Source organism: Balaenoptera acutorostrata, chromosome 1 (assembly GCF_949987535.1).
Source record: "Balaenoptera acutorostrata chromosome 1, mBalAcu1.1, whole genome shotgun sequence".
Lineage (NCBI taxonomy): Eukaryota > Metazoa > Chordata > Mammalia > Artiodactyla > Balaenopteridae > Balaenoptera > Balaenoptera acutorostrata.
The window spans coordinates 54,918,923-54,942,924 of NC_080064.1; the positions used below are offsets into that span (position 1 = coordinate 54,918,923).

Below are 24,002 nucleotides of genomic sequence, written 5' to 3' on the forward strand. Positions count from 1 at the left end.
CCACAGATTCAACCAACCATAGATTATGCAGTACTGTAGTACACATTTATTGAAAAGAATGGGCATGTAAGTGAACCTTCACAGTTCAAATCCATGTTCTTCAAGGGTCAACTGTACAGCTATTTTACTGGGTGTTATATAGTGTTTCAATTTAATTTTAACTTGTACTTCCCTGATGTCTAACAAAATGCTTATTTGCCATTCACGTAACTTCTTTTATTAAGTATTGGATCAAGTCTTTGGACCATTATTTTAATAAGGTTTTTATCTTTTTACTGTTGAGTTGTAAGAGTTCTTCATATATATATATATATATATATATATATATATTTTTTTTTTTTTTTTTTTTTTTTTTTTTTTTTGGCTGCTCCGCGTGGCATGTGGGATCTTAGTTCCCTGACCAGGGATGGAACCCGTGCCCCCTGCAGTGGAAAAGCAGAGTCTTAATCACTGGACCACCAGGGAAGTACCAAGAGTTCTTTATATGTTCTAAACTTATATTTACAATATATAAATTAGATGTAGTCTGATTTATCAATTTTATTCCTTTACGGTTGTTTTATGTACCTCGCCTAAAATTTTATCTACCCCATGTTGTAACAATATTCTCATGTATTTCCTTCCAGAAACTTTACTGTTTATATTTAAGACTATGCTACATCTCAAATTAAGTTTTGTATATGGTATAAGGTGGAAGTCAAGGTTGTTTGGTTTGTTTTTCCACGTGGTGTTCCAGAACCAGTTGGAAAGATTTCTCTTTCCACAACTGAATTACTTCGGTACTTGGTTTGGTTCTACTTCTGGGCTTTTTATTCTTTTCCATTTTATCGATTTGCCATTATGCCCAAACCACATTGATTTCATTGCCACTTTATACAGTATAGTTAAGTCTAGGTAGTGTACATACTTTGTACATACACTAAGTCTAGTTAGTCTATGTACTCCAACTTCATTCTTCTTTTTTAAGATTGTTTGGACTACTGTAAGTCCTCAGCCTTTTTATAAAATTTTTGAAATCAGTTTTTCTATTTCCTTAAAATGTTTGCCAGGATTGACAGGAATTGCATTGAATCTAAAGATCAGTTGGAGGGCTTCCCTGGTGGCTCAGTGGTTAAGAATCTGCCTGCCATTGCAGGGGACACAGGTTCAAGCCCTGGTCCAGGAAGATCCCACATGCTGCAGAGCAACTAAGCCCGTGCGCTACAACTACTGAGCCTGCAATCTAGAGCCCGCGAGCCACAACTACTGAGCCCACGTGCCACAACTACTGAAGCCCGTGTGCCTAGAGCCCATGCTCTGCAACAAGAGAAGCCATTACAATGAGGAGCCCGTGCACCGCAACGAAGAGTAGTCCCCACTCGCGGCAAGTAGAGAAAGCCCACAAGCATCAACAAAGACCCAATGCAGCCAAAAATAAATAAATAAAATAAATAAATTTATTAAAAAAATAAATAAAGATCAATTGGAGAGAACCAACATTTTAATATAGAGTCTTCCAATCCATACATGCCCCTATTTATTTAAATCTTTATGTTCTCTAAGCAACATTTTGTAATTTTCACAGTAGAAATCTTCCATGTCTTCTGTTGAACTTATTATATTTTTTTTACATAATTATAAATGGAAAAACTTAAGCTTCATTTTCCAGGTGTTTATTGCTAACATGTAGAAATAGAATTGATTTTTGTACAATGACTTTGTGCTCTACATCTTTGCTAAACAGTTCTAATAATTGTTTTGCAGCTTCCTTAGGATTTTCTATGTTCATGATCATATCATCAGAGGATCATCAATTTTACTTTCTCCTTCCCAACATTTATGCATTTCCTTTTTTTTTAGTGCTTTGTTAAATAGAAGTTGTGAGTGGGCACATTCTTGTCTTGTTCCTAATCTTAGAAAAAGCGTTCAATACTGAGTATGATATTTGTAGGTTTTTCATAGGAAGGAGTTCCCTTCTATCCTAGTTTGCTAAGTTTTTATTATATCATAAATGGGTGTGTTCTTCGTAGAACTATTAATATGATCTTCTATAGTATGTACCTATCTATGTATTCACCTATCTATCAATCAATTCATCCAACCAGGAGTCTTTTATTGGTCACTTATATGCCAAGTACCAATATTAGCAAAAAAAAAAAAACCCAACAAAGGTCAATGTTTCCATCTAACAGAGCCTGTACTCTCCTAGCTTGCCTCTTCCCATAGCGTTTCTTTCCCAACTCTGTAGAGCCACAATCACAGTTTAAGACAAATCTTATTCTAAAGCACAGCTCCAGCAACAAGCTGGTATCTTCAAGATTCTTCAGTTCAGACACTGCTAGGAAAACTTTGGGGCAACCAGGTCCTGAGGCTGTTGTGTTCCATCACTGTCATGACCCCAGAGTCCTCACTCACCAGAAAGCTCAACCTTCAGCTGGCACAGCTGAGAAATGACAGGTACAATGGGAACTGTCTTTTTCCTGAAATGCTGTAGATCATTTACAGCAAACAGAACAGTGATCATCAAGGAAAACTGTCACTTTGGACTCCTTTTTGACCAGAGCAGTTATGTAGAAGCAGCTGCATCTTCGATTAGGACCATCCTTTATTCTCCTTTTAAAAACAATAATTGATTTTCAAATATTGAAATAACTGCATTCTTGGGATAAATCCTACTTGGATATGATGTATTGTCTCTTTTACAGCTGCTGAATTAGATTTGCTAATCTTCTGCTGAGGATTTTTGATTCTATGTTCATGAAATACATTGTTCAGCAATGTTCTTATAATTCTTTTATTGTATTTTGGTATCCAGTTAGGGTGGTATCAGTGTTATGAGGATTAAATGAGTTGGGATATATACATATATACATATAAACATATATATACATCAATCTATATATATTTAAATCCAGTCTGATATTCTGTACATTTTCGTTGGTATCTTTATTGCACTTAAACTTAATGTAATCATTATACAGTTGGGTCTACATTTTGCTACTTGTTTTCTATCTGTCTCATTTGTTTTTTAGTCCTCTGATCTTCCTTTCCTGCCTTCTTTTGATTAAACATTTTTCAGTATACCACTTCAATTCCTCTGTTGTTTTTTATGTATTTTTTGGGTTATGTATTATTTTTCTTTGTATTTTTTATTAGTTACTCTGGGGCATTACAGTATGCCTTTTTAACACATCACAGTTCATTTAGAGTTAATACAATACTACTTTACATAAATGCAAGAATCTTACAATGTTACTGTCCATTTCCTCTGTCCTTTGTGCTATACTGTTATACATGTTATAAAACCCACAGTAAGTGTTATAATTTTTGCTTTAAACACTCACATCTATTCAAGAAGTTACAAGCAAAAAATATATACAGTTGACCCTTGAACAACATGCATTTGAACTGTGCTGGTCTACTTATACACAGATTTTTTTTCTATAAATATACAGTCAACCCTCCATATTCATGGGTTTCACATCTGTGGATCAAGATTTCCATCCATGGTTGGTTGACTCTGTGGAGAGAAAACCCTTGGATACGGAGGGCCAACTGTTTTCATTGTACTACACCATTTTATATAAGGGACTTGAGCATAAAATCTGTGTGATTTTAGTATAAGTGGGGCCTCCTGGAACCAATCCTCCACAGATACTGATGGACAACTATAGTCTTTTATATCTTATCACATATATACCATTCCCAGTATTCTTCAAATAGATGTAAATTTGTACTTGATATCATTTCCCTTCAGCTCAAAGAACTTTTTTTAGCATTTCTTCTATGCAGGTCTGCTGGTGACAAATATTCTGTTTTTATCTGATAATATCATTATTTTACCTTCATTTTGAAGGATAGTGTCTACATATAGAATTCTGGGTTGAGGTGTTTTTCCTTTTAGCACTTTAAAATGTCATTCTACTGTCTTCTGACCTCCATGGTTTTTTTATGAGAAGTCAGCTTTCATTTGAACAGTTTCCCCTACAGGTAAAGCATCAATTTTCTCTGGCTGCTTTGAAGATTTTTGCTTCATTTTTAATTTTTATCAGTTTGACTATGGCACGTATATGTACATGTGCATAGACAAACACATACATATTTTTCATCTCAACTGGAGTTTGCTGAGCTTCTTGGATCTGTACTTTATGTTTTTCAGCAAAAGTGAGAAATTTAGGAGCCATTATTTCTTAAAATACATATATTTTTAATTTCATTCCCATTCTCTTCTGTTTCTAGGACTCTACTTACATATATTAGACCACTTGATATTGTCCCAGAAGTCACTAAGTCTCTGTATTTTATTTTTTCAATTAGATCATTTCTATTATTCTATCTTCAAGTTCTTTTCTTGCGCTATAAAGCCCACACAGTAAATATTTTCATTCTAGGTATTGTACTTTTCAAATACAGAATTTCCATTGCATCTTTTTCTCTTCTGAGATTCCCCATGTGTCCTTTCATTATGACCATTTTTTTCCCTTTAAGTTCTTGAACATATTTATAGTAGGTGCTTTAAAGTCTTTGTCTGCTAATTCTAAAATCTAAGTCATCTTGGGGTCAATTTCAATTGACTCTCTCTCAACGAGTCATATTTTGTTTCTTTGCTTGTCTGGTATTATTTTATTGCATCTTGTACATTGTAGACGATATGACATTGAGACTCTGAATTCTGCTTTCTTACTCTTTCTTACTCTTAACTCTTAAGTGTTGTTTTGTTCTAGCAGGCATTTAACTTGAATAAACTCAAACTATAAAATCTGTCTCCCCAGTGATGGACAGCAGCTGAAATCACTGTTCAATTCTTTCAGCATCCCAGCTGTTGCTTCCTGCCAGGCTTCATGGAGAATCCCTAATCCATGTGCAGTTAAGGGATCCATCAAGGATTCTGGCAGTTTATAATCAGATTTTGGGGCTACCCTCTTTTTAGGATTTTCCCTTTACTTGCCAGCAATTCTGGTAATCCCAAGCTCTTAACCCAACTCTTCAAACAAGTAAAACTGGAGCTTTCTCATTGAGTTCTAGCTGTACTACATCATATGGACTGCCCTTGGATAAAACAATATAAATGCAAACTTTGCACATTGTAGTTCCCTTCTTTCAAGGGTCAACTCCCCTCCAATTTCTACCTAGTATGGTTGCTTTCCAGTGCCTTCAAGAAGTTACTTTTAATATTTTGCCCAGAGTTTAAAATTGTTATCTATGGAAGGTTCAGTTCAACACAATCTACTATAACACTGAAGTCCATCTACTGAGCTTTTATTTCAACAATTATATATTTTTTGTTTCTAAACATTTTAATCATCCTAGTTTAAAATTTGCCTCGTCATTTTGGGTAGTCTCATTACTTGCTAATTTTTGTGATTCAACTTTTTATTTAAGTATTCTGTTCAATTATTTCATATTGTATCTCTGATAATTCCATTTTGTAAAGTCTTTGGGATCTAAATCCGTTGATTACTATGTGTTTTAACTTTCACTCATGGTAGTTTGTTTCCTTTTATGTTTGTTTATCTAGATTTTGGATATTTGGTTGATCTTAACCTGTGAAAAAGTAGAGGCCTAAATTGAGGATGCTTCCTCCAAAGATGTACATTTAATTTCATTACTAGCCAAGGGATCCATACCAACTAGGGATCATTTTAGCTCCCTTCCCAGCTTAAATGTAGTCTCAAGTTTAACTTCCTTACCTTGCCTATAGCCCAAGGCTTAGTCTATCAAGCACAACATGGATATCAGTATTTATATTCAGGGCAATCTGCCTTTCATCTGTGCTTACTGATTACAGATCTGGTTTTGGCTATTTTTGTTTCACCCCTTGAGATTTAACTTCCTCCAAGTCCAAGGATGCAATAAAAAATATGATTTATGCAGGGTCAAGTTGCTTTTGACTGATAAGAGTCTGAGAGATTCTTGTCTGCCATATGAGGGGAGTCCCTCATGTCACTATTACAAGGCTGTACTATAGCTTCCTCATTTCTGTCCTTACTTTTTTTGCTGACTTTCACAAGCAGGAAAGAATTGTATTTAAAATTCATGTTTTTCATACTTAAAGCAAGTACTAACAACTTCAATCTTCTTTTAAAATGTACTATACTTTTAAAGTAAAAGAATTAATAGAACTTTGAATATCTACTATGATTCAATGGGTGTTTATTAAATGGTTAACTTTTACTTAACCTGGCACATCATTTCACCCCCCCCAACAATAAAAATCATTGTACTTGGCGCTATCACCAGCATGACTACAAACCCAAATAGGTGCAATAAAATAGCTTATCAGACCCAGAATATTCTTATATTCATTTTCTTTTATCAAGGAAAATAAAGCATATTTTAAAGTTCTCTCAGAAAACTCTCAGATTTTTATGAATACATCATCAGAATGGACCCCACAGAAATACTGTTAACCGTTTCCTCCAACACTAAAGGTATTCCAACTTTATAATCTTAATTCAGTCTATAGCTTGGAACAGAATAAAATTAACTCTTACAGGAATAGATGGAATGTCTTTGGCTGAATTAGCATGATAATTCACACTAATTAGAAAGATTAAGCAAGTGATACTAGGAATCTTTATAAAGGAAAAAATATAAGGGGGGAAAAAGCACTAGAAGGGGATTTGATTATTTACAGAAAGAGCTATTACAAAAGTATGTTTGACTTTAGTATTATGCAAATATAAACATGGTGTGAAATTTGTCTATAAAGATGAAATCTCTTACAAGCAGCAACTTTATAATTCAATTACTATTTAATGAGTAACTATACTAATCCATGAACTCACTGAGTAACAATCTAAGGGTCACACAGCTGGTAAAGTAGCAGAACCAAGATTCAAACCCTGGTTTGTCTCATTTCAAAGTCTTCAAATCCAAAAAATAAAAATAAAATAAAATTTTAAATTAAGGTTTCAACCTAGATAGAGAAATGATGATGCCACTAATTTTATAATGTACACAGAGGAGGAGCAAATTTGAAAGGGATGATGATTAGCCTAATGAAACCAGGAAACACATTTATCCAATTCATTTGTTTTCCCAGTTCCAAGATAGCATCTGTCTTATAGAAACAAAGAGAAGGCAGAGAAAACTATACTTATTGAGAATTTAATTCAAGATAAGTAATCTCTAAATCCTTTAAAAACATTTTAAGTAGTATTTGATGCATACTAAAGAATACATGTATAATAATCAAGTTACGAAGCATAATAAGAAAATAAACACCCATAAACTCACCACACAATTTAAGAACTAGATCATTACCAATATGGATGGGTACACCTGTATGCTCCTTCTCTATTACGTCTGCTTTCCCGAGAAGGCAACCATTAAACTAAATTTTGTATTTATCAATTCCCTGTTTTTCTTCCCTTAATAATCTTATCATATACATATAGAATCCCAAATTAAAGTTTTTTTGCTTGTTCTTAAGCTTTATAAAGATAATATGCTATATGTAGTTTTCTACAAATTGGTTCTTTCACCCAGTATATTTTTAAGATTCATCCATCCACTCTATTGGTATTGGATATTTATTGTTTATTATTCATTTTAGATTAATTTAGGCCATGTGTATTTCCACACTCATTATATTTTTTTCCTGTCAAGGTTTAAAGAAATTAGAAAAGAGATAGATCACACAATCCAATACCCAAAATACCAAGTACCAAAAAGTCAACATCTCAACATCACTTAAAAACCATACCACTTTCACATGTAACTTGCCAAGATGACTTTTTGCACCACCATTTGTGACCCTGCAGTTTAACCACATTGAAAAATAAAAGTTTACTAACAATTGTGGAGATCCTCTACTAAAATACTTTTGCATTATTTAACCATTAATTTGGTCTTAAATCACTATGCCAAAATAAACTCAGTGAAGTCGCTATATATTTAAGATGTCAACCTCAACTTTAAGGTTATGTATTTATTTCCAAAATATAATTACTGCAGACACTCCTAATATAACATGTACCTGTTAATATGTTAAGAAAACAGTTGTCCAAAAGGTCCCCGTTTAACAGTTTTTTTTGGGGTTCCCTACTATCTACAGCAGAACAGGAGCATAGTTCAGAAAGTATCACTACTTGTTAAGCAAACACACACAAGTTTCCATTGTATTCCTATTTGGCAGGGACTTTGTTACACTTTCCTCACAGCTTTGTATAAGTGCTAACTGGGTTATTCTTCTAGTGCAAGAGTAGTGAGGCAAGTCTTTTTGCTTCATTTTGGGGAAAGGAAGACCTCTTTAATAATCCATACCTTTTAAGGGTATAAGTGAAACATGTATTTATTGATACCTGTGTGTAGGACACCGTATTAGGTGCTGAGTTCCCTAATCTAGAAAGTAGAGATAACAGCAGCGCCTACCTCCCAAGGTCCTTTTTAAGATTCAATGAGAAAATGTAGGGAAATTGCTAAACACAGTATCCAAATCATAATTAAACATTCAACAAATGTAGGTTATTATTTCTGCAAATCTTTCCACTTTCATGTCAATTCCTATTTGATACAGATGTCCCTCCTCCCACCCTGTGTTACTCTGCATTTGCTCAAACCTGAATGTGACAGAGAAATAAGTTACTCTAGAAGCACGCAAGAGAGGGTACCTAAATCAGCCTGGGGACAAAGAGGCAGCCAGAGAATTTCATGTGTTATATATTATCCCCACCCCCACCCCCCCAAAAAAAGTCCTTTACGGAGCTTAAAAAAAAAAAAAAAGGCTCTATTGGGCAGTGATAAGCAAGAAAACTGAAGCCCGGAGATGATTGACTCGCTCAACGTTGGACAGCTCTTTACAGAATTGGCTATGCTTCCTCATTTGAGAGCTGGCGTTCAGGTCTCTTGGGACCCGGTCCATGAGTTCTGCCACAAGTTTGTATGAGCTCACGACACTAATCTAGGCATTAAATGGCTTTATCAAATTATACGGCGTGATGCAATCTACCCTGTCCTATTCTCGGTATGTTAACCATATTTGAAATTATTTCAAGCAATACATCACTAAATAAAACCCACAGCCTATAAAATCTGTCAGAAGCCTTGTGGAATCAGAACTAAAGTGGACAAATACTACCGGATAAGTAAGGCTGGAAGGGAAGCAGACGTAGGTTGAGGGAACCAAGCACTAGGAACTGTCGGAGGAAAAGATAAAGAAAAAGTAGGAAAAGTGGGAAAACAGAAAAGGTTATTGGGCTACATAATATCTTCTTGCTCACAGAGGGGCCCAAACACAGCAACACCCGGGGAGGAGATACTTACGGCATTTCGACATTCAGGGACGCACCCCTGTCGCTGGATAAAAACCACTGAGCAACCTCTTACGAAAACAGAGAACCTTCGGAGGGAAACACTGAAGCCTGAAAAGCGCGGGCGAACGGTGACTCGACGCTGTGCCACACTCCACGCGGCCCGCCGGAAACACTCCCCCAGCGACAAGGGATCCCAGTGTATGCCGGGAAGGGGGGAGGAGAGTCTAGCCTAGGACAGCTCTCAGTCCCTGCCAGGGCAACGCAGGACCCTCTCTCACGACTCTGACCAGAAGGCCCCCGATAGAAGAGAGGCAGAGCCATCTCCGTTGGCTCTGGACTAACTATCCCTAGATTTCTAGCCGGACCATTTGGGTAGGTACTCCGTATCTTGTTTCCGGTAGCGGAGAGGTGCAGTTGCCATGGTAATTAAAAGAAGGCCAAGGACCGTCCGGCCGCTGTGAGAGGATTGCGGAATCCGTGAGGAGAATTGGCTGCGCTTCCTCGTTTGTGACCTGCAGTTAGGTAGCAAGCAGCTCGCTGTCTGTCTCTTCGCCCGCTCCGTTCGTCACTGTTCGGCTTCTCTTTCTCCACCTGCATCTTTTACCTCTCTGTCATACGTACACTTGCTCCGTGTCTGTACTTAAAAATGTACATATAAATGCAGTTTTATTCCCAGAGGAATACAAAAATAGAGAGATGTTGCCGGATATCAGCTGTGAACGTATGTTACTGTGTAGGGACGGCGACTGGATGGCTATTTTCCCTTGGCCCTTTAGAAGCCTTAGGCGCTTGTTCACAGTTTATTTTTCTTGCTATTGTGTGGCTGCTTATTTATGGAGCGGTTCGCTGCAATGTACTCTCTAGGCCCTTGTCTTGGTCTTGGGCTGGAGTTTTAGATGCAGGAGGTTTCCAAGCCTGAGGGGCGCAATTATATATTTAATTATATATTTAAGCTTCAGTTTAGTCTCTCGTTACAGAGAGGGAAAAAATAGCATTCTGGAACATATCACACATGGAATTTCCACGTGAGGGAGTCACCTTATTTGGAAAGAGCATTTGAGGACAATCTTAAAAAAATATTTACATTTTTAAGTTGCTGGCTGCAAAACGAACGTTCATTCTCCCTTCCTTATTGGAACAGTTTTCTTTCACATTTGTGAGGAGATGCTTGCATGCGTATGTGTTTAGAACTGTGATGCTTAATTATAGTGATACCAATTTGCAGTAACCAGACTGTGACACCGCATCCCTGTGGGGTCCTTCTAAATCTGGTGTAAGATGAAAGTGTCAGGCAGGCGGTCTGTGTATTATAAATAGGGTACTTCATCCATGATAAGCGATTATTATCTTTCTTTCCCAAGTGTAAAAGACCTATATAATTCAAGAAGGTGCAAGTGATTTAGGCCTCCTGAGTAAGAATCCAATGAGTCCTGAAGGGGACCCTACCTGTGTCGTCTTATTGTTAAACTTGAAATATTCAATTTATTATGTTGGAATGTATTTTTAGAAGTCAGAGCTGGGTAAAATAATGTTGCAAGCTGTTAGACCTCCAGCACAATTTAGGGCCTCATAGTAACTGTTGTACAAGAAGCCTTCATTCACATTAAAAAAAGAAGAAACTGGTATTGAAATTTACTGCCTTTTGCTACTTACTATTAGCTGGATGACATCTCTGTCTCTCAATGTCCTTATCTGTAAAACAGGCAAAAAATACCTGACCACTGTAGTAGGTATAAATCAAGATGTATGACAGTTCTTTAAGCTCTTATGAGCAGAGGTGCTATATAAACCCCCCAAATTATTATTATTATTATTAACATTATTATTGGTAGTAATGGAACACAGTAAAACCTCAGGATAATGCTATAAATGACTGGATTTTTAAAATTCAGTCATTTAAAATGTGGGGCTGAATTACTGAGATGTTAGTGAAATGACCTGGTTGATGCTGCTGTGGAGATGGATGCCAACTGCCAATCACATTATAGTCAAATTCTCATTATGGTGGCGATTCACTCTATCTACAGTTTATTTAGCACTTATTATGTGCCAGGCACTGTTCTATATGCTTCACATGTGTTAATTTACTTAATCCTCATTACAACCCTATGAAGAGTCTCAACTGACTGTCCTCTAATTTTGAGAGAATAGATGCATGCTTTTCCTTTGCCCTGTGATTCTTCTTTTGTATTTATGTTACACCTTTGTTTTGGCTTTGTTCTTTTGGCTCTCTTATATATATATATTTAGAAAGCAACTGCCAAAGGCTTATTCTAGCTTAACATATGATAATATAACTGTATGCATATTATAATGTACAGCTTTTTTCCACATATAAAAACCTTGATGTCTTGATTCCCGCCCCCCCCGCCCCAGTTTGAAAGGCAAAGTGACACTTGCATTTTAGGATTAACATTGACTAAAATAAAATTTTAAATTATTTTCTAATAGAATGGCCATCAGTCCAGGAAGTGATGCAGCTTTCTCCAGTCAGAAATCAACGCTTTCAGAGAGTCCTCGATCAAAGAAATTTCCACTAACTGAAGAGGAGATATTTTATATGAATTGTAGAGCTGCCTACTTAACTGTTTTCAAAAGCAGCTTAGATAACATTATTTCTAAAGATCAACTTTGCTTAGGTAATTTTTTTAACTTAAGTAGCTTGCCTTATTTGTTGAAAGCTAATAGATCAGAAAGACTGCAATTAGAATTACATTGTTGAATCATTCCAGTTTCTTAGTTAAGCTTGAGCAATGGAACTACCTTATGCTATTGTGCCATTTTATATAGCTACATCGTCTAAGAGGTTCAAAATAAAACTTTCAGTGTTCAAATGGACTAGATTAGTATTTTTAAAGCTTCCATCAATTACTTGCTTAAAAACATTTTTGAAATTCTTATCTTCATACTTTAAGATTCATAAATTCTTATGTTGGTACTTTAAGATTTATAATGATAGAATTAAAACACTTCTGGCAACTGAATCACTAGTCTGAATTTGACCTACACTGGGGAAAATGTAAAGGGAATATATATATATATAGGAAATAAGTGACATTTTAAAAGAAAGTTAAGAATTCTGGGCTTTGTCCTGCTCTTTAGGGGTGAGAGTTAGAGAGAGTTGATCTTTTTTTGCTTCTTTCCATTGTATTTTTTTAGTTTATTTTTTATTGAAGTAGAGTTGAATTACAATGTTGTGTTCATTACTGCTGTACAGCTAAGTGACTCAGCTATATATATACATTCTTTTTCATATTCTTTTCCATTATGGTTTATCACAGGATATTGAATATAGTTCCCTGTCCTATACAGTAGGACCTTGTTGTCTATCTATTCTATGTATACCAGTTTGCAACTGCTAATCTCAAACTCCCAGTCCAACCCTCTCCCACCCTCCTCCCCCTTAGCAAGCACCAGTCTATTCTCTATGTCTGTGATTCTGTTTCTGTTTCATAAGTAGGTTCATTTGTATCATATTTTAGATTCCACATATAAGTAATATAATATGGTATTTGTCTTTCTCTTTCTCATTTAGTATGATAATCTCTAGTTGCATCCATGTTGCTGCAAATGGCATTATTTTGTTCTTTTTATGGTTAAGTAGTATTCCATTGTTTATATGTACCATATCTTCTTTATCCATTCATCTTTCGATGGACATTTAGGTTGTTTCATATCTTGGCTGCTGTGAATAGTGCTGCTATGAACATAGGGGTGCATGTATCTTTTTGAATTATAGTTTTTGTCTAGATATATGCCCAGAAGTGGGATTACTGGATCATATGGTAATTCCATTTTTAGTTTTCTTTTTTTTTAAATAAATTTATTTATTTTAGGCTGCGTTGGGTCTTTGTTGCTGTGCGCAGGCTTTGTCTGGTTGCAGTGAGTGGGAGCTACTCTTCGTTGCAGTGTGCGTGCATCTCATTGCGGTGGCTTCTCTTGTTGCGGAGTATGGGCTCTAGGTGCACAGGCTTCAGTAGCTGTGGCACGTGCGCTCAGTAGTTGTGGCTTGCAGGCTCTAGAGAGCAGGCCCAGTAGTTAGGCACACAGGCTTAGTTGCTATGCACCATGTGGGATCTTCCCGGACCAGGGCTTGAACCCATGTCCCCTGCATTGGCAGGTTGATTCTTAACCACTGCGCCACCAGGGAAGCCCTATTTTTAGTTCTCTGAGGAACCGCCATACTGTTTTCCACAGTGTCTGCACAAACTTTACATTCCCACCAACAGTGTAGGAGGATTCCCTTTTCTCCACACCCTCTTCAGCATTTATTATTTGTTTAATGATGGCCATTCTGACCAGCGTGAGGTGGTACTTCATTGTAGTTTTGATTTGAAGTTCTCTAATAATTAGCGATGTGGAGCATCTTTTCATGTGCCTATTGGCCATTTGTATTTCTTCTTTGGAGAAATGTCTCTTTAGGTCTTCTTCCCATTTTTCAATTGGGTGGTTTGTTTTTTCATTGTTGAGTTGTATGAGCTGTTTGTATATTTTGGAAATTAAGCCCTTGTCAGTTGCATCATTTGCGAATATTTTCTCCTATTCTGTGGGTTGTCTTTTCATTTTGTTGGTGGTTTCCTTTGCTGTGCAAAAGCTTGTAAATTTGATTAGGTCCCATTTGTTTATTTTTGGTTTTATTTCTATTGCCTTGGGAGACTGACCTAAAAAAACATTGGTACAATTTATGTCAGAGAATATTTTGCCTGTGTTCTCTTCTAGGAGTTTTATGGAGTCATGTCTTATGTTTAAGTCTTTAAGCCATTTTGAGTTTATATTTGTGTATGGTGAGACAGTGTGTTAACTTCATTGATTTACATGCAGCTGTCCAACTTTCCCAACACCACTTGCTGAAGAGACTGTCTTTTTCCCATTGTGTATTCTTACCTCCTTTGTCGAAGATTCATTGACCATAGGTGTGTGGGTTTATTTCTGGGCTCTCCATTCTGTTCCATTGGTCCATATGTCTGTTTCTGTACCAGTACCACACTGTTTTGATTACTGTAGCTTTGTAGTACTGTCTGAGGTCTGGGATGGCTATGTCTCCTGCTTTGTTTTTTTTCTTCAGCATTGCTTTGGCAATTCTGGGTCTTTTATGGTTCCATATGAATTTTAGGATTATTTGTTCTAGATCTGTGGAAAAGGTCATGGGAATTTGATAGGGATCACATTAAATCTGTAGATTGCTTTGGGTAGTATAGCCATTTTAACAATATTAATTCTTCCAGTCCGAGAGCATGGGATATCTTCCATTTCTTTGAATCATCTTCAGTTTCCTTCATTAATGCTTTATAGTTATCAACATATAAATCTTCACCTCCTTGGTGAGGTTTATTCCTAATATTTTATTTTTGGGGTTGTGATTTTAAAAGGTATTGTTTTTTACATTCCCTTTCTGATATTTCATTGTTGGTGTAAAGAAATGCAACCAGGTTCTGTATGTTAAACTTGTATCCTGCTATCTTGCTGAATTTGTTTATCAGTTCTAGTAGTTTTTGTGTGGAGTCTTTAGGGTTTTCTATCTATAGTATCATATCATCTGCGTATAATGACAATTTTACCTCTTCCCTTCCAACTTGGATACCTTTTGTTTCTTTTTCTTGTCTGATTGCTGTGGCTAAGACTCCCAATACTGTGTTGAAGAGAAGTGGTGAGAGTGGGCATCCTTGTCTTGTTCCAGATTTTAGCAGAAAGGCTTTTAATTTTTCACCATTGAGTATTATATTGGCTGTGGGTTTGTCATAAATAGCTTTTACTATTTTGAGATATGTTCCCTCTATACCCACTTTGGTAAGAGTTTTTATCATGAATGGATGTTGGATTTTGTCACGTGCTTTTTTTGCATCTATTGAGATGATGATGTGGTTTTTGACTTTTCTTTTGTTTATGTGGTGTATCATAAACAAAATTGATTGATTTGCATATGTTGAGCCATCCTTGTGAACTTGGGATGAATCCCACTTGGTCGTGGTGTATGATCTTTTTTATGCGTTGTTGGATTTGGTTTGCTAATATTTTGTTGAGAATTTTTGCATCTATATTCATCAAAGATATTGGCCTGCAATTTTCTTTTTTGGTGGTGTCTTTGTCTGGTTTTGGTATCAGGGTGATGGTGGCTTCATTGAATGACCTTGGGAGTGTTCCCTCCTCTTCAACTTTTTGAAAGAGTTTGAGAAGGATCGGTATAAGTTCTTCTTTGTATGTTTGGTAGAATTTGCCTGTGAAGCCATCTGGTCCTGGACTTTTGTTTGTAGGGAGTTTTTAAATTACAGATTCTATTTCAGTTCTAGTGATCCATCTGTTCAAATTATCTATTTCTTCTTGATTTAATTTTGGTGGGCTGTATGTTTCTAGAAACTTGTCAATTTCTTCTAGGTTGTCAAATTTGTTGGCATATGATTGTTCATACTATTCCCATGTGGTTTTTTTGTATTTCTGTGGTATCAGTTCTTATGTCTCCTTTTTCATTTCTTATTTTGTTTATTTGTATTCTCTCTTCTTCTTGGTGAGCCTGGCCAGAGGTTTGTCAGTCTTGTTTATTCTTTCAAAGAACCAGCTTTTGGTTTTATTGACTTTTTCTATTTTTTTTTTTAAGCTCTGTTTTATTTATTTCCTGTCTGATCTTTCTTCCTTCCGTTCTTCTGCTGACTTTAGGTTTTGTTTGTTCTTTTTCTAATTCTTTTAAGTGGTAGTTTAGGTTGTTTATTTGAGATTTTTCTTGTTTTTTGAGGAAGACCTGTATTGCTATGAACTTTCCTCTAATAACTGCTTTTTCTGCATCCCGTAGATTTTGTATGGTTGTGTTTTCCATTATATTTTAAATCTTCTGGTGCAGATATCCCCCAAACCAGTGAATTTGGTCCTTACTAGGTGTGTCAAATGACTTGGAGGTCTTTAGTCTTAAGAAAGTGGGAAACAACAATACCAGATAATACTATGCTCATGTCGGTTTCATCAAGGCTAATAACTTTATGGGTAGAAAAACTGAGTTTTTTTGCCAACTTTAGAAACAGTTTCCTGAAATAAAAAATCTGACATATTCTTGCAACAGTGTCTTGGATTTATATGCAATAAGATATCTATTTGAGGAAACCCATTTTGGGAAATATAAAAATTGAAAAGATTAAAATTTATATTTTATTATAAACTATAATTTTAGTTTTTTCTCTCTATTCTTTTGAATATTGGCTGAGATCATGAATCTACAAAGTTTAAAAGTTTAACATGCTTTCTGCTACTATGGCATTTAGTTTAAATCAATGAGTATGTATTACTAAGGTGTTATCAGTCGTATAGAATTATCTGGGAGGATAATAATGTAGTGTTCATCTCTACAACTTTTGATTTTATGGTGGAATATTCTTTGTAAAATTGTAATGATTGATTTCAGATAATCTAGATTTTAAAAAACTGGTTGTGTGAACCAGTGATGTCTCTTTCTTAAACTTTTATGCCTTTCGTCTATAACCTTCTGCCACTTATGCACGTACATGTGCTTTGACATTCCATTTTGAAATAGGATAAAGCAGTACTTTATCTTATTTGGAAATGGAAAGTCAAAGAGAACTTTAGAGTTCCTTTTTTTCCCAGCTTACAAATAATACAGGTATTATAAACTCATGTCAAAGCTTAAAGTAAACCCTGGCAGAAGATCAGTATTTTGGTGTAAACCTTTAAACATCTACAATTACATTGTGTTTTCACTGTTATTGGACTTAATAATGAGCTCCAACTAATTCTAAAACTAAAGATTAAAGTTAGGTTAGTATTGTACCTATTTCTTAGATATGGGAATGTTTAGTTAATACATGTTTTGGCAAAAATAATTTTATTCTGAGAAAGTTGTTCTTTTAGACAACAGTAATTTAAAAAATATTTTTAAAATATTTTGTTATTGAAGATAGCAACAAGCATTTGAGCTGCCACTTGTGGGGAAGAGTTACACATCTATTTTTCCAGAGCTGGACAGAAAATACCATTTTTTTCACATGGACTTTTGACTTTAAATCACAACTTCATTTAGGTCCTACTTGTATTCCCAGATTTTAAAGGGAGGAGGCTGACTGGGGATGGAATCCTAAAACACATATGCCCTTTTTTGTGATTATCTTGATAGATGAATTAAGGAATTGTCCACTTATACACTAGGCAGACTACTTATCTTTTATTCCTGGGCAACATGGTAATTAGGGCTTTTGTCTACTTCCAAAATAAACTTGTGGAAATTTTAAAAAACATGTTATTTCCACTGTTACAAATTTCCACAAAGGCTTTCTAGGTGAATGGAAGATGGCAGTTGCTATAGCTGTAACTTTTGGTAACTCTGAGAGTCACCTCTAGTTGATGATCTTGTTTCTGTTTCTTTGCCAAAGTTTATGTTATCTAGGTACAATGCACTGGCATAATCTGGAAGATGGGAACATTTATCTTAGTCCATTAACTTCTAATATGTTATTAGCCATAAATCTTGACCACAAGTAGCAACTTTACACTTAAGGTGTGGACTTGCTATTTAGATTATAAAACTTCTTAGGAACCAAGAAGCTTATATCTTTAAAAATAAAAAATCACCTCATATTATTCTTGTGTACAATGAATGTTCAATATAATGGACTCACAAATGTCTGCATTTTATTGCCTTAATCTGGGTTCTATTTCCTTGAGGATATTTCTTTAGTTAAATTGTTTTTTATATATTATTCCTTATTACATTAAATTGTAGAATATCTAGGTTTTCAATTTTTAATGGTGATTGACAATGCATAGATCTTGTGAAATCTCACCTAAGATAGCGGGAAATATCCAATATAAGGTTTTATAATAGAAGTTTGTAGTATAATTCAGGACAGTTACACCTTTTAAAATTCTGTTAATTTTGTCTGTGGTGCTTAGGAAACTTACTATTGGATCATTTTAGATAGTGTTAAGATATTAAAGTCTTAATATGAAGAGATTAGTCTATTTGCAAATTACCAAGTTACTCCTATTCAACTGTACAAAATATCTACAATTGTTTAAAACCATTATATTTTAGTGTGATATGACATGCAAATATACAAAGCCTTTCTCACATTGTAATTCTTTGCATCTCATAGTTATAAGGGCATAGCTTTTAAAATAGGAATATCTTATGAATAACTGGTTATAGGACTATTTTTAAATGTTCTGGTTAAAAATGAAAAGTAATTTGACCATTGTATCTCTATAATAGAGTTCTCTCAAAGTTTCTTGACATTCTTGATTTTTAGCAGGGCTGTAACTGCAAGTAGGATACATTTTGTGCATGTATTTGACATTTGGGACGTGATTCATGTTCTTGAAACTAATAGCTGGCAGTGATGAACATTTTAGATATAATGACTTGTTGTCAACGATATTCTCAAACTAATGATTTACTCATTTCATTAAGATATTTGTTGAGCCAGAAAAAGTAATAATTTATGCTTTTTTTTATTCCTATGTCCTCAAAACAATTAAGTGAATGGCTGTTTTTAAATCTTTTTCTTTTCTCCAGGCACTCTTATGAGGTAACTCAGATATTGTCAGTTAATTAAACCATGTAAGATGAGAACCAACTATAAGAATAGGAAAAATCTATTTAATTCTGGCATTTTAATATATTTGAGAATCTTTAGCTGGTAACATACATGTATATTGTCATTTTTGAAAGTCAGGCATACACTGATAGCACTAGATTATCAACATCAAAGGTAATGTATTGGTATGTGTGTACTTTTGTATAATATTGTAGTATATAATGATTTTTTTAAAATGCACTTAAATACCAATTCCAAATGTTACTGTAACAAATAATACTTGTTTTATTGGGCAGCTCTTCAGCATGCAGGAAGAAATCCATCCCAAAAGACCATTAATAAGTATTGGACTCCTCAAACTGCCAAACTGAATTTTGATGATTTTTGTTTAATTTTAAGAAAGGAAAAACCTACTTCAAAAGCAGAATTGCTAAAATCATTTAAGCAATTAGATGTAAATGATGATGGCTCTATTTTACACACTGATCTTTATAAACTTCTAACAAAGGTAAGATCTGTGAAACAGTTTTGTGATATGCATGTTTTGCAGAACAACTTGGAATCTAGCTTTGGCTACCAAAGTCCACATCAGAAATAACTATTTCACTGGCAGGTGAAATGAATCACATATATGTTGTTTGTAAAGTACTTAAAGATCCTTCTGGATGAAAGGTGCTTTATAAATAAAAGATAAAGCATAAAACTGAGCCTGTGTTGTAATCCTCTTGTGCTCCTTTGCAATTCTTTCCTGCCAGAACTCTTTGTAAATCAGTGATAGGTTCATATGTGATAAGTAAAAGAGAACTAAAGTATAAATGAGATTCAGAAACCATTCTGTTTCTTGGTACAGCATGAGAAAGTATTGTTACTCTGAATTTAATAGTAGTTATTACTGAATCTATGATATATATTGTTGAAATTTAGTAAACTGAAATTCAGCAAACTTTTACACAATTTAATAAAATTGTAAAATTTTATGTCATACAATAGGTTCATTTTTGCTTGACATAATACTCATTCTGAGATTTTTAATGAAACCATATATTCAAATTTACTTGTAGAAAAGATTAAAATTAATTTCCACTTTTCCCATGCATAACAAAGTGATAGTCATGTTGCTTTAAAATAAATCTTTTTTTTCCAGAGAGGTGAGAAGATGACTCGAGAAGAAGTAAATGCCATAATCAATTTGGCTGACGTAAATGCTGATGGCAGATTTGACTATGTCAAGGTACATAAGCTCATACTGATGTAAATTTGCTTACTGTATAGGAGAAGTATTTTTAAAGGCACACATCTTTTAAATATTGACAATGATATAATTATATATTATGTACTAATTGTACTTGAAATTTAATCTCTCCAGTCCCACAATTGTAATCTGATGACTACCTTAAAAATAATGTAACAAAGTTAAAATACATGCATGTGCTCACACACACACACACTCTTCTTTGAAATATGCCTCTTCGGGAGTGGAAGAATCATAAAAATTATTTAGAACAAATGCAAGTCTGCACATGTCTTGTAAAAAAATAATAATAAATCACCTTTCTTTGTGTAACATTTTATTTTCACTCAGGGTATGGCCTCCTTATTGAATCATGGCTGCATTTCACTAGGTCACTTGAGGGTGGTCAATCTGATTCAAGAAAATAAAATGAGTAACGTAGTTCAATAGGAAATATATTCCATCTATCAGTCTATCCCTTGCCTACTAATGTGCATTTTCTTTCTCCTCCCAAATGTATGATTGAATGTTTTACTCACTGGAGTACTTGCTTCCTGTAGTTTTGTAAATTATATATGACAACCAATGAACAATGTCTCAAAACTACGCTAGAAAAATTGGAGGTTGACGGTAAACTGAGGCGTCAACAGTTTGGAAGCCACATAGAAGGGGCCCCTGAAAGGGACCCATCACCAGTACCAAAACCATCACCCAGAATCATAAGAAAAACTGATCAGGAGTCATTCTCAGATAAAGGTATTTACTTTTCTTGTTCAAGAATTAAGGATCATATTCAGATAAATTTTTCTTTCCATCTTAGCTTATCAGTGATAAAACAAACTTTTGTTAGCTACTGTTTCTAGACTCACTTAGCTATAAAAATCTATTGAAGTAAAATTTTATTATGGAACTTGACTTGGCTTTGCTCATTATATTTTATTAAAACTAAAATTTCAGGCTAAAAGATGACAGATTGAAATAAAGAATCTTATTAGTAGATCAGAAATTAGGAGCCATTAAAGTCTGATAAATATAAAACTTTTGAGTTTATTTCAATAGGAAGAACAAAGAGATGAAATTAATACATAGTCCTTTCATACTACACTGTGTTTAGAAACAGACTTCTTATTGACAGCTTTTCATAATGTGACACTGAATAACTATTACTTGTTACAGGAGACACCAAGAGTTCTTTACTGACAACAACTAGAGAGTTCAGAACATCTGTTTCTTTCACAATTACCATGGGTGCTAATAGTAACCGAAACTCAAAGTTAACTGAGCCAAACTCAATAAAGGTATAGTATTTTAAATGAATAGGTATGGTATGACTTTTTCTGAAAACAAATTTGACATTAAGTTTATTAATAACTTTTTGGTGTTTACAGAGAACAAGTAAAGTTTATGAAGTAATTCTTTGAGGTTTTTTGTGGATTGTAGCATTTCTACCTATAAGCCAGTTTTAATAAATTTAAAGTGAAAATGATGGACAAGAATATTATTAAATGGTCTTCAGTTTAAAAATGATGACTCTTCAGTTTTTGAACTTGATGAATAGATTATGCAATTATGTACTTTGCCAAGCAATTTTTTGGTTTTGTTTAACAAATACTTTTCATAGGTGTTTCTTATAAATAAATCATTCATTCAATACCAGTTCCTTTGAGAGAAAGACAACAAAGTCACTTCGCTAAGTCAATATTTGTAGAGTGTTAATATTGATCTTCTTCCTTTGTTTTCCCTTTCTAGACTCAACCTTTACTAGTTTTCTTTCAACAGAAAATAATAGCTACAGAAATATAAAACATTAACTGGAAACTGCTAGGATACATTAAAAATGTGTACCTAGGGACCTCTGTAAAAGGGGGAAAAATGGTTATGACCACATACTATAACTGCTGTTAGAAAACTGAACTGATTGTTCTCAAGAGCTACATTTTTGTTTCAAATAACAACTCTGTATTTGTTATTGAACTCTGAAGTCCCTTATATCTTTAAATTGCTAGACAGTGACATTTGTTCTATATTAAAATTTTAAAACATTATCTCCAAGGAACTTTTTTCAGACTGTTTAGGAATCTATACACCCTAAGCAATTTGGTGTGCATGTCCAACATGTTCACACACAATATTTAGTGTTCCAACAATATTATTTTCCACCAGTGGAAACTTTCTGTATTTTGCAACTAAATTAAATGCTAACTAATAAAATCAACTTAAATAATTGTTGCTTACCTGATTCAAAAGTGTAAATAAATATAATTTTATAAAATATAAATGAATATTAATATGGGTTATATTAAAGCCATAATAAAACTTTTTCTCTTTTTCATGCTCTTATTAATTGGGTACATACCAATACAGTTCCTTTAATTTAGTTCAGCTCAACAAATATTCATTAAAAAGGTAACGTATGCGAGCTATTTTGCTTAGTGTAATGGGCCCTGAATTAAAAAAATAAAGATTTTCATTTCATTATTAACAATATACCAAGTTAGTATAGCATGTCATTTATTCAACAAATATTTATTTATTTATTTAGGCTGCACCAAGCAGCGTGGCTTGTGGGATCTTAGTTCCCTGACCAGGGATTGAATTCGGGCCCTCAGCAGTGAAAACGTGAAGTCCTAACCACTGGACCAACAGGGAATTCCCACAACAACAAATATTTATTGAATGACTACTTTGTGCAAAGCACTGTTCTAAGGTGCTGATTAAAACCTTTGAATAGACAGACCTGTGTTTAACTTTTAGCTTTGTCACTTAATAACTGTGTGACCTTTGGTAAGTTAGTCAGCAGCCCCTCTGAGTTTTAGTTTCCTTATCTATAAATTGGGAATAATTATATTTAGTGTGTTTTTGAAAGATTTAAATCATCTAACATATATAAATAATTTAGCACAATGCCAGGGACATAGTTTTACTTTAATAAATAATATTGTTATTAATATTATTACGGAACTAAGAAATTACTGTATGTCTTTATGTGGGAATAACATGATGAAAGTATAGTTTAAGAAAAGTTATTATACTGTTGTATATTGTGTATGGAGACTTCAAATTAGGGAGACTATAGAGAGGCTGATAGAGTTATCCAGGTATAAAGTAAGTACAGCTAGGCCAAGGGTAGTACCTGAACATAGTAAGGAAGGGACAACTCTAATAGACAACACCAAAATTAATCTGTAGGCCATAGTGATTGTATAACAAAAGACTAAAGTTTTGCATCTAAGACATCAAGAGCAAGGAAAGGTACTGATGATAATTAGGAATTAGGTAAAAGATAGTAGGAGAATTTAATGATTAAAAGAAGATGGTGTACTGTCAACTCGTAAATTCTGTGACTTCCATATAAAATTTAATATCTTTTAGAAATACTTCATAGCTTTCATATTACTTACCTGACTTTTTATGTCCTTTTTCTGATTTTGATATTGCCCACTGTTTGTACTCTCTGATATTTCTTAGATGAGCTGAAATGATTTTTTTTTTAAATCTGTGATCCTTTTGCTATTCAGCAGGATTCAGTTCTTTGTTTGCATTTTACCTTGAAGTTATTTTTTTTAATTTCTTAAATTTTGTATATTTCTTAAGTTTCACAACAACTCTAAGAAGTACTTGGTTAGGAATACAGTTATTGTATAATTTGTTTTAATTGAGAGTGATAGAATAAGTTACTAAAAAAATTATTAAATTAATTTTCTTCAAATATTTTAAATCTATTTTAAACAAGTTTGGGTACCTCAGTTTCATGTGGAGTGGGGAAGTATGGAATTGGGACAGAAAAGAAAGGTCTTTTCAGAAATTAGAAAATTATTGTAGTGGGGTACACATAAGCCAGATTTTAAATCATAAATCTACACAAATGGTAAAAGACCTGAATTATGGGAGGAAAGTACCACCTTCACAGGGACTATACATGTGTTACTTTCTGTATACCATATGTAAGTACTGTATCACTATTCTTTTTTTAATCCTGAATTCTATCCATTTACTTAGGTT

The 24,002-nt window shown here is 34.2% G+C and overlaps 2 protein-coding genes and 1 non-coding gene across 7 annotated transcripts in view; 1 reads left to right on the forward strand and 2 right to left on the reverse strand.

Annotated features, from left to right (window-relative positions):
- Positions 1–9,408, reverse strand: part of ITGB3BP (integrin subunit beta 3 binding protein) — an 87,740-nt gene extending 78,332 nt beyond the window's left edge. Inside the window, exon 1 of one of the 2 annotated variants that reach the window (XM_007164339.2) lies at positions 9,247–9,408. In XM_007164339.2, coding sequence (XP_007164401.1) covers positions 9,247–9,251 — 5 coding nt within the window. In that variant the 5' untranslated portion in view covers positions 9,252–9,408. The remainder of the gene's footprint in view (positions 1–9,246) is intronic. The other variant, XM_007164338.2, reaches the window with a different exon arrangement.
- On the reverse strand, positions 2,447–2,582 carry LOC114236573 (small nucleolar RNA SNORA16B/SNORA16A family). The gene has a single exon (XR_003622498.1). It is a non-coding gene; the product is annotated as a small nucleolar RNA SNORA16B/SNORA16A family (small nucleolar RNA).
- Positions 9,409–9,456: 48 nt separating the features above from the next.
- The window catches only part of EFCAB7 (EF-hand calcium binding domain 7), a 57,100-nt gene continuing 42,554 nt past the window's right edge, over positions 9,457–24,002 (forward strand). For 2 of the 4 annotated variants that reach the window (XM_057530223.1, XM_007164336.2), the window contains exons 1-6: positions 9,457–9,608; positions 11,688–11,875; positions 19,066–19,277; positions 19,914–20,000; positions 20,561–20,756; positions 21,177–21,298. In XM_057530223.1, the coding sequence (XP_057386206.1) occupies positions 11,689–11,875; positions 19,066–19,277; positions 19,914–20,000; positions 20,561–20,756; positions 21,177–21,298 (804 nt within the window). In that variant the 5' untranslated portion in view covers positions 9,457–9,608; position 11,688. Of the gene's footprint in view, positions 9,609–9,637; positions 9,759–11,687; positions 11,876–19,065; positions 19,278–19,913; positions 20,001–20,560; positions 20,757–21,176; positions 21,299–24,002 lie in introns of those variants that run through there. The other 2 variants (XM_007164334.2, XM_007164335.2) reach the window with 2 other exon arrangements.